Source organism: Mus caroli, chromosome 16, assembly GCF_900094665.2.
Source record: "Mus caroli chromosome 16, CAROLI_EIJ_v1.1, whole genome shotgun sequence".
Taxonomy (NCBI): domain Eukaryota; kingdom Metazoa; phylum Chordata; class Mammalia; order Rodentia; family Muridae; genus Mus; species Mus caroli.
In genome coordinates this window covers 29,239,232-29,250,436 of record NC_034585.1, presented here as the reverse complement: position 1 = coordinate 29,250,436, position 11,205 = coordinate 29,239,232, and the positions used below count along the sequence as shown (strand labels likewise).

General features: G+C 43.2%; 1 protein-coding gene across 2 annotated transcripts in view; it reads right to left on the bottom strand.

Moving 5' to 3' along the window:
• Window positions 1–6,312: 6,312 nt before the first annotated feature.
• Wdr53 (WD repeat domain 53) overlaps window positions 6,313–11,205 on the bottom strand; it is a 9,181-nt gene continuing 4,288 nt past the window's right edge. For both annotated transcript variants that reach the window (XM_021185112.2, XM_021185113.1), the window contains exons 2-3: window positions 10,234–10,729; window positions 6,313–6,943 (exon numbers count right to left, since the gene is read on the bottom strand). In XM_021185112.2, the coding sequence (XP_021040771.2) occupies window positions 6,347–6,943; window positions 10,234–10,729 (1,093 nt within the window). In that variant the 3' untranslated portion in view covers window positions 6,313–6,346. The remainder of the gene's footprint in view (window positions 6,944–10,233; window positions 10,730–11,205) is intronic.

Sequence of the window (11,205 nt, the reverse complement as noted above, 5' to 3'; positions counted from 1 at the left end):
TATAGCTGTCTCGTATGAGGCTATTGCCAGTGCCTGGCAAATACAGAAGTGGACGCTCACAGTTATCTATAGAATGGAACCCAGGGCCCCCAATGGAGAAGCTAGAGAAAGCACCCAAGGAGCTAAAGGGATCTGCAACCCTATAGGTGAAACAACAGTATGAACTAACCAGTACCCTCAGAGCTTGTGTCTCTAGCTGCTTATGTAGAAGAAGATGGCCTAGCCAGCCATCACTGGGAAGAAAGGCCCCTTGGAATTGCAAACTTTATATGCCCCAGTACAGGGGAATGCCAGGGCCAAGAAGTGGGAGTGGGTGGGTAGGGGAGCGGGGTGGGGGGGGGTCTAGGGAACTTTCAGGATAGCATTTGAAATGTATATAAAGAAAATATCTAATAAAAGCAGCTATTGAAAAAAATTACATCAATTACAAAGATTTCTACCAATATAAGATTATGGTTACATAATGTTTTGTTCAAGAATATTTAGCAATCTATCTTATATATTTCCTCCATGTTCAAAATTATGACCATTCCCAAATTGTCTTTTAAAATGCCAACCTATCTAATTTGTAAAATAACCACAATCAGACACCCAAACCCAAGGAATCTGGCTGATGCTCCCCATAGCTCCTTCTGGCTGATTTGGGGTGATGAAAAATTCTTTAAAGGGGTAGGGATTGGTAGGAAAATTAGAAAATTGGTTAGACTTAAGAATCTTAAAATTGGTTAGCTTTAGCATCTGTTATCCAGTCTCTTTATGCTTAGAAGGCTCGGGGATTGACTCAAGTTCTGACTGGATACCTCTGAAAGGTTGGACTAGGAGAGATCATCTGGAAACAGCAGGAATTCCTAAGGCCATTCTGGAAGCAAGCCTCTGGACAGTATCAGGAAGCAGGGGGCTGGAACAGCAGGTCAGTTCAGCATCTCCGAGGAGAATCTTGTCAAAGTTGTACATTCTGTAATATATGAATCTCACAACCAAAATTTTAGTACCATTAAGATATTCAAATGGGGGCTGGTGAAATGGCTCAGTGGTTAAGTGCACTGACTGCTCTTCTGAAGGTCCTGAGTTCAAATCCCAGCAACCACATGGTGGCTCACAACCATCCGTAATGAGATTTGACGCCCTCTTCTGGTGAGTCTGAAATAAGCTACGGTGTACTTACATATAATAAATAAATAATTTAAAAAAAAGATATTCAAATGGAGCCATGCTGTAGTGGCGTATACCTTTAATCCCAGCACTTGGGAGGCAGAGGCAGGGGGATTCGAGGCCAGCCTGGTCTACAGAGTAAGTTCCAGGACAGTCAGGGCTACACAGAGAAACCCTGTCTGGGGAAAAAAAAATGCCCAAAAACAAAACAAAAAAGATATTCAAGGGCTGGTGAGATGGCTCAGTGGGTAAGAGCACCCGACTGCTCTTCCGAAGGTCCAGAGTTCGAATCCCAGCAACCACATGGTGGCTCACAACCATCCGTAACGAGATCTGGCGCCCTCTTCTGGAGTGTCTGAAGACAGCTACAGTGTACTTACATGTAATAAATATATCTTTAAAAAAAAAAAAAGATATTCAAATGTGACTTTTTTGTGAGTTATTTAATTTTTTTTCGAGACCCAGGATAAACAGCTGAGGTGTGTATTTAACATACCAAAGTAGAACTGGCCTCCAGGTTCTCCTAGCACCCCTTAGTTACCTGTTACAGGGCATGGCTGGCATACAACCCTCTGTCCTCTGCCCTGGATAAATTTTCCAGCTGAGGCTGGGCTTCCCCTCCCCCAGAAACTCTTCCCTATAGAATGCAGACATTTTGATCTATCTCTTCTTCTCCTTTTCCTTTTTCTAAGTGCATACTTTCTCTTATTCACGTCTCCTCTCCTCTGTCTCCCTCCCCATGGTGACTTCACTGACCCCTCCTCCTCTGTGGCCAGTGAACTCAGCAGAGCTCCTTCACAACAAACTTGTCTTTATATATCCTCTAATGTGGCTTGCATTGGCTCATTTTGTCTGATTTATCAACTGAAATATCTATTTTCACTACAAGGGAGAGAGAAAAAAAAAGGATAATGATAAATTTGGACTTGATTGCTCCTAGGTACAGTTGAGGGGGTTTCTTGTAAATACAAGGGAGAAAACAGCTACAGACACCTGGAAGAGTCCAGACTGAACATGGCCAGCAGACTGAGCTGGGCCAGTGGAGGAGAGGGAGTGGGGTCAGAATGAGGGATGAAAAAGAGAGAGGCCAAGGAGTCAAGAGGCCAGAGAGTGCTTGGAACCCAAGAGATCTTGTAGCCAAAACACAGGGCTAAGGAGGGGTTTAGGGTAGAGACAGAGTGAGAGGTGCCAAGAGAAGCCACTGGCACTGAGTGAGACCTGTCTTTGGTTTCTTTGAGACCTAATAGATAGCATGGACAAATTAGGAAGAGCAATAATCAATACAATAAAACAACAAAGAAGCAATGAAAAGGCTATTGATATTATTTAGTGGTGGGGCACTTACTTATCCTGTGTAATTCCTAGGCTTATCTCAGTATCATGAAGTATGAAAGAGGTGAAAAGCAGGGGAGGGAGCAAGAGCTGGGGTATGATAACGAGAAGGAGCCAGTGTTAAATAAAGCAAGGGAAACAAGGAGAGAGAGGTCCGCTCAACCTCTTGGTGACACATTGCCCTCGTTGTCTGGTAGCTTCTGTCATATGGAGGCAAGACTGCTGACTAGCATCAAAAGCTTCTTGGAACTGGTAATAACACCAGAGTGGCTGGTCAGGGCCAGTCTGGGCAGATCAGGCAGGGATTAGTCAAAAGTGCTTACGCTCATGCATTCTCTACCTGCATTTAGGACATTGGGAAGCACCCAGTCCCTGGACTGCATTCTCTTTAAATTTCATTTATTATTACTGTGTGTGTGTGTGTATGAACGGGGTGGTGGTAGTGGTGGTGGTGCTGTGTGTGTGTGTGTAACAGGGGTGGGGGGAGAGAACACCAGCATATGTGAAGGTCAGAAGACATCTTTGTGGAGATAGCTCTCCTGTTCTTCCTTTACTTGGGTCCTGGGGATTGAATCCATGTTGTCAGGCCTGCAGAGAAAGTAGTTAACCTGATGAGCTAACTTGAGAATTGTACTTTTTTCTCTTTCTTTCTTTCTTTTTTTTTTTTTTTTTTTTTTTTTTTTTTTTTTTTTTTTTTTTTTTTTTTTTTTTTTTTTTTTTTTTTTTTTTTGGTTTTTCGAGACAGGGATTCTCTGTGTAGTCCTGACTGTCCTGGAACTCACTCTGTAGACCAGGCTGGCCTCAAACTCAGAAATCTGCCTGCCTCTGCCTCTCCAGTGCTGGGATTAAAGGCGTGCACCACCACGCCCGGCACTTTTTTCTTTGAGTTAGGGTCTCACTATGTAGCGTTGGCTGGCCTGGAACTTACTACGTAGACCAGGGTATCCTAGAACTCACAGAAAGCCACCTGTCTCATCCTTTTTTTTTTTTTTAAAGATTTATTTATTTTATGTATGTGAGTACACTGTAGCTGTACATATGGTTGTGAGATTTCATGTGGTTGTTGGGAATTGAATTTTTTTAGGACCTCTGCTCCCTCTGGTCAGCCAAGCTTGCTCAATCCCTGCTTGCTTCAGCCCAAAGATTTATTATTATTCATAAGCACACTGTAGCTGACTTCAGTTGTGCCAGAAGAGGGCATCAGATCCTCATTACTGGTGATTGTGAGCCACCATGTGGTTGCTAGAATTTGAACTCAGGACCTTCGGAAGAGCAGTCAGTGCTTTTACCTGCTGAACCTTATTCTTTTTAAAGGCATGTACCATCCATCACATCTCACCCAAAGACTGCATTCTTTTAAAAGAAAAGGATCATTAGATGTTTAGGGTTTATCACAAATTTTTTTTTTTTTTCAAGACAGAGTTTCTCTGTATAGCCCTGGCTGTCCTGGAACTCACTTTGTAGACTAGGCTGGCCTTGAACTCAGAAATTCGCCTGCCTCTGCCTCCCCAGTGCTGGCATTAAGGGTGTGCGCCACCACACCCGGCTTTATCACTAATTTCTATGCTAAAATTGTATACAAAGTTGCTTAAATATGTCCAAACCCAACATTAGGTATAAGTGTCTTAGGCATATAGTTCGTTAGCAATTATGATTCAAATCTAAATGTTAAATGCAAGCTATTTAAATTAAGTTAATCAAATAATTAATTTAATAATATTAATATGATAATAAACAAATTAAATAAATATTAAATATTAAATTCCAGCTATTTAAATGGCAGCATGAATTTACTATGATACTCCAGGCTGTTTCACTAAACTCAAATCACCTGCAGGGTCATGCATGGGTCTGGAGTTGGGCTACTTTAGAGCAGGTTCTTTTGATCTGGACAAGATATTATCACAGTCAGAGAAATGACACAATCATAAACTTTTCTCTAGGTTGGCAAGATGGTTCAGTGGTTAAGAGCACTGCCTGCTCATCCAGAGGTCCTGAGATCAGTTCCCAGCACCCACAGGTGGCTCACAAGCATCTGTAATGGGAGTCGATTCTCTTTCTGATGCTTTCTTCTGTCATGTAGGCATACATGCAAATAGAGTGCTCATAACATAAATAAATCTTAAAAAGGAGAGAGAGAAAACCTCTCTGGTTTGGTAGAGGACATTTTAATCTCAAAGCTGGGCGTGGAGGGGGCGAGGCAGGAGGATCTCTGAGCTCAAGGCCAGCCTGGTGTATTCAGCAAGTAATAGCACATCCAGGACCACACAGAGACCCTGTCTCAAGAAAACCAAACCAAACCAAACCAAACCAAACCAAACCAAACCAAACCAAACCAAACCAAACCAATCCTTCCTGTCCTTTCCATCCCTCCCATTCTTTCTCCAGCCCACTTCCTTCCCCTTTCTTTTTCTGGGACAGAGTTTCACTAAGAAGCTCAAAAACAGTCATTGGCCCAAGTTCCTGACTGCTGGGAATACAAGCATGCACCATCCACTGGATTTATTATGATTTCTTTGTTGTTGTTGTTGTTTTTGGTTTTTTGGTTTTCTGAGACACAGTTTCTCTGTGTAGCCTTGGCTGTTCTGGAACTCACTTTGTAGACCAGGCTGGCTTCAAACTCAGAAATTCGCCTGCCTCTGCCTCCCAAGTGCTGGGATTAAAGGTGTGTGCCACTACTGCCCAGCGCTGTAATTTCTAAGATCATAATTTTAAATGCAAAAAAAATATAGAAAAAGTATTAAGTTGTGAAGCCTAATAAAAGTTCTCTTTTCAATGGAAAATTATAAAAAAATCAAAATAAGAACACAGTAAAAGCCCCAAACTTTGTGTGGGGAAAGATAAAATACTGTATAAAATATCTGGTGTTTGATTTAGGTCCCCAGGACAAGGGGCTGAGGCACATATTTTACATATCAAAGCAGACCTGGCCTCCAGGGTCTCCCAGCATCCCTGTCCCCAATCCTGAACTTAGCAGCCCAAGAGCTGGGCTGCCTTTCCTCCTGAGGCTTTTAGCTATATAATCTGGACATTTTGGATTCTCCTTCTTCTTCCCCTTTTCCTTCTCAAAAGACACGCTTTGTCGTCCCCCCCCCCCCTCTCTCTTCTCATGACAACTTCTCTGTCCTCCTTCTTTGGGGCAATGAACTCATCCACCAGAGAGCAGCCGGAGAGCAGTTCCCCAATAAACCTGCCTTCGTATGTATGTATGTATATGTACATGTATACACACACACAAATCTGGTTTGAATCGACTCATTTTACTGGTAGAGAAATAACTTATCAGCTGGCACAATTAACACTCTGAATCTCTTTACCCAAACTCTAATGTCACTTACTCTATGAAGTATTTTCCAATGATTTTTCTTTTGTTTAAATTTATATGATTCTACACATGACAAACAGCTTAAAGCAAGAATTTTTCTTAGACTAAAAAAATAAAATTGAGGCTGGAGAGATGGCTCAGCGGTTAAGAGCATTGACTGTTCTTCCAGAGGTCCTGAGTTCAACTCCCAGCAACCATATTGTGGCTTACAACCATCGGTAATGGGATCTGATGTTCTCTTCTGGTGTGTCTGATGACAGCTACAGCATACTCATATACAATAAATAATTAAAACAAACAAACAAACAAATAAAGCTCTGTCGGCAGAGCAGGAAGTGGGCTCATACTTGTAATCTCAGAATTTGGAGGCTGAGACAGGAGGATGTCACAAGCTTGAGGCTAGCCTGTGCTATATAGTGAGTGAGTTCTAGACCAGCCTGGGCTACAAGTGTCTTAATAAGTCAGCAAGGAAACAAAACAAAAAAACAAAAAAAACCCAAAAATTCCTGTTGGTTTTTGCAATGCATTTTATTGGCCCTAAAGCTCATTTAGGGGATACACAGACACACAACACGTCTGATCAGCCACTAATATGCTTTTGTTCCCTTTAATTTTTGTACTTAAAAGCCAGTTCACTTTTTCTCCGTGTTCAATATCGAGCTTTGGCAGAATCTTTGCATGCCCCTCATCCTCGGCTCCCGGGGCTCTGGAGTTTCCACCCTGCGTGGGGCACGCTGCCCTCTTTGCTTTCTTCCTGTGGATGTGCCTCGCAGGGCTCTTCTGCAGCTTCTCCATCTTACCGCTCACATCCCACAACCTGATCCTCCCATCATTCCCTCCAGTAAGCAACAGACTGGACTCGGGCAGAAAGCAGACCTGGGATACCCCCAAAGTGTGACCCTTAAATCCCAGTTCTCGCTCACATTTGACTCCCATCACCCTGAAGATGCGCACCTTACCATCCTCTGCACCACAGCTAAAAATATTGCCGCACGACGCTACAGAGACAGAGTGGGCTAGCGCAGGGTTTAGGAGCCGACCAGGGGTCTGGGGGCCTTCCGTTTCCTCTGTTTCATCCTCCTGTAAATTTGTAATCCAGACAGGACGGGCTTTTTGAAGACTCCACAGCATTACCTTTAACAAGGTGAAATTACAGTCACACAGTGTTCTAGACACACCGCTCAACTACAGGGCTTCCCTAACAAAATACGACACAGTTCCCGCAACACTTTAAATCGTCAGAAGCTGCTACGACATGCCAGGGTAACGTTACTGACACTAGAATGCAGATGCAGAGGTAAAATTGACAGGCTGGATCCTAAAACTTTAATTGGACAGACTCCATGAAAATTCAATGGTTGGGCTGAGGATATAGCTTAGTGGCACAAGCACATATTTGCCACCTATAAAACCATGGGTGCAACCCCCAACATCACTCCTTAATTAAAGAAAGAAAGAAAGGAAGAAAGACAAGCCAACCAGCACTGCAACATATGCCTATATGCGCGCTCTCTCTCTCTCACTCTCTCTCTCTCTTACTCACTCATTTTTTGAGACAGAGTTTCTTTGTAGCACTGGCTGTCCTGGAATTCTCTTTGAAGACCAAGCTGGCCTCAAAGATCTACCTGCCTCTGTCTCCCAAGTGCTGGCATTAAAGATGTGCACCACTACCATCACTACACTACCACCCCCACCAGGCATGGAAGGCAGATATCTATGCATTCAAGATCAGCTTGGTCTACATAGCCAGATCCAGACCATCCAATGCTACACAGTGAGCCCTTATCTCAAAAAACAAAACAAAAAACCAACCCCTCCACAAACCAACCAAACAAACAAACAAAAAAACCAAATACAACAACAGAAATCTTTTAAAAAATATTTCATATTTGACTTGCCAAAGAAATTCTTGGTTTGTTTCAAACCAGGTCTCACTAGGTAAAGCAAGCTAGCTTTGAACTTATGGTAACCCTTCTGCCTGTTTGTTCAGTGTTAGGACCAGAAGCATGTACCACCATGCCTAGCTTAGACTCTTTCTTCTTTATCTGGGGCCAGGGAATACCAGTGGAGTGGGGGTGTTTTTCCTTTCCTTAAGATTTATTTATCTTTATTCTATGAGTACAGTGCTGCTGTCTTCAGACACACCAGAAGAGGGCACTGCATCCCATTACAGATGGCTGTGAGCCATCATGTTGTTGTGGAAATCGAACTCAGGACCTCTGGAAGAACAGTCAGTTCTTTTTCATGGCTGAGCCATCTCTCCAGACTTGTTTGTTTGTTTGTTTGTTTTTTGAGACAGGGTTTCTCTGTGCAGTCCTGGCTGTCCTGGAACTCGCTCTGTAGACCAGGCTGGCCTCGAACTCAGAAATCCACCTGCCTCTGCCTCCCGAGTGCTGGGATTAAAGGCGCGGCCACTACTGCCCGGCTTCCAGACTCCTTTTAATGTATCAGAAATCTTTGTATGCGCACACGTGTGTATGTGGGGTATATGTATAGTTGTACAACCCAGCAAACCCAGATTTTGGGAAGCAGAGGCAGGAATTCAAGCACATTTTCTGAAATACAGTGAAACTTTCCAGGAAATAAAAACACCCCGCCTCTCTACCAAATGCTGGAGAACACTCTCTAGCAGCTACATGCTCCTAGAGGGTTTCACACAGAAGTGGAGGTAAAATGCCAAATTCTGCAAGTCTATTTTTTTAAAATGATTTTTTTTTTTTTTTGGTTTTTTGAGACAGGGTTTCTCTGTATAGCCCTGGCTGTCCTGGAACTCACTTTGTAGACCAGGCTGGCCTTGAATTCAGAAATCCACCTGCCTCTGCCTCCCGAGTGCTGGGATTAAAGGTGCGCCACCACGCCCGCTTTAAAAAGATTGTTTTTTGAGGCAAGGTCTTACTATATAGACCAGACTGGTTTTGAATTTAGAGATGTGCCTGCCTCTGATTCCAAATGCTGAGATGGCATGTACAACCATGCCATAAAGCTTCATTTCAGTTTCACTTGTGCGTGAGTGAGTGTGTGTACGTGTACCAGTGCCTAGGGAGTCCAGAAGAGAAGAGGGCATTACATCTCTGTAGCTGGAGTTAGGTAGTTGTGAGCTACCTGACACGGGTGCTGGGAACCCAATTCAGGTCCTTTGCAACTCTCCCTCCCTTTAGCTCCTGTCTATTCCCAATCTTTAGGGTTTTTTTGTTTTTGTTTTGTTTTTGTTTTTGTTTTTTCGAGACAGGGTTTCTCTGTATAGTCCTGGCTGTCCTGGAACTCACTTTGTAGACCAGGCTGGCCTCGAACTCAGAAATCCGCCTGCCTCTGCCTCCTGAGTGCTGGGATTATAGGCGTGCGCCACCGCGTCAGGCCCGGTTTGTATATTCTTGCACCAGTGAGTGGCACCATTTGGAGGTGTAGCCTTGTTGGAATAGGAGTGACCTGGTTGGAGTAGGTGTGTCACTGTGGGTGTGGGCTTAATACTCTCACCCTAGGTGCCTGGAAGTCAGTCTTCCACTAGCAGCCTTTGGATGAAAATGTAGAACTCTCAGCTCTGCCTGCACCATGCCTGCCTGGTTACTGCCATGCCCTCACCTTGATGATAATGGACTGAACCTATGAACCTGTAAGCCAGTCCCAATTAAATGTTGTTTTTATAAGACTTGCCTTAGTCATGGTGTCTGTTCACAGCAGTAAAACCCTAAGACAGAATAGATATTGGTTCTACTGCCATGCCCTTCAACCTTATAGATAATACTGATTTGTTTTAGTAGTATGTGGCTGTTTTTTAGATAGGATCTTTCTATTATATAGCTCTGGCTGTCATCCTGTAACTTGCTATGTAGCTCTTGCTGGCCTTGAACTCACAGAGAGCTGCCTGCTTCTGCCTCCCAGAAGCTGTGATTAAAGGAGTCTGACACCACTTCAAGTATAGATAATACCTTGAATACCTCACTTAACAGAAAAAATCAGTAGAACAGAAAAAGTTAAGAGAAAAATGTTAGTAGAGAGTAGAAAACACCTGATCAATAATCTGATCCAGGGGTGGGGGATACAGTCTAGTGGTACAGTGCATGTTTAGTAGCATGTACAGGTCCTAAGCTCAATTCCTATAATTGCCAAGGAAACCAAACCAAACACATACTTGATTTTCTTAGCAAATTCTGCTCAGAAATTACCCAAATGCTCTTTGCAAAAACATCACCTTCGGGCTGGTGAGATGGCTCAGTGGGTAAGAGCATCCGACTGCTCTTTCAAAGGTCCGGAGTTCAAATCCCAGCAACCACATGGTGGCTCACAACCATCCGTAAGGAGATCTGACTCATCCGTAACGAGATGTGACTCCCTCTTCTGGAGTGTCTGAAGACAACTACAGTGTACTTACATATAATAAATAAATAAATCTAAAAAAAACCAAAAAAACCAAAAAAACCCATCACCTGCATATCCAGGCCGCATGACACCAGGCTCTGAGGCCTCTGAGGTCGAAAAGCCACAGAGGAACAGATGTTGGAATGTCTCTTCAGGGATCTGGTAACTTTCTTCTTTTCCAAGTCCAGGATTTTAATTGCCCCAGAGTCATCAGCCGAAGCCAGCAGACTTTCAGTTTCATTTAATGAAAGACAGTTGATTTCTTCCTCATTCACATGGAAGTGGTCCAGGGACCCTTTAAGAGACCTGACATCTAGTACACTGATGGTTTCTCCATGGGAGGCATAGAGCTTGGTGGGGCAGGAGGCAGAAAACAAGACACTGGTAACATCATCAGCCCCTTCCAACTGCATGTGTCCTAACGGGGTCCCATCTTCACCCCAAGCCACAAGGTCTCCACCCTCTCCTCCTGAAGCCACCAGCCCGTCTTTATTTGCATTCAGGCAAAGGATTGAAGAAGAATGTCCACCAGACCACTTGACTGCCATGATGGCCTTTGAAATGCTGTGAAGAGGGAGAAAACCTGTATCAGATTTTGTACAGGAACTCGATACTATGAGACCAATATAATTACCAACGATTCAACAGTTTTTAAAGATAACTGAAAAATTCAACAACACCCTGCCCTCTCCTCTCAAAAGACATTTAAAGATTAAATCCACAAAACTCTAGGTAAATAGAAGACTGCTTCTCTAGTACACATTCACAGGAGACCCAAATACATGCTGACTAGCAGGCATAAACTTTCTCAGGTTTTCTTCCTAATCTTATCCTTGTTTTTGGTTTTGTTTGTTGCTGTTATTTTAAAGGGATCAACTTGATTTTAAAGGTCCTTTTGGCTAACTTTCTACCCTAAATAAAGCATGAGACGTTAGGTAATGATAGATTGTATAGTTAAAAGGACTATGCAGATACCATTCAGTTCCAGTAATTTTTTCCATAATGGGTCTAGTAGTAAGTCTTTTTTTTTTTTTTTTTTT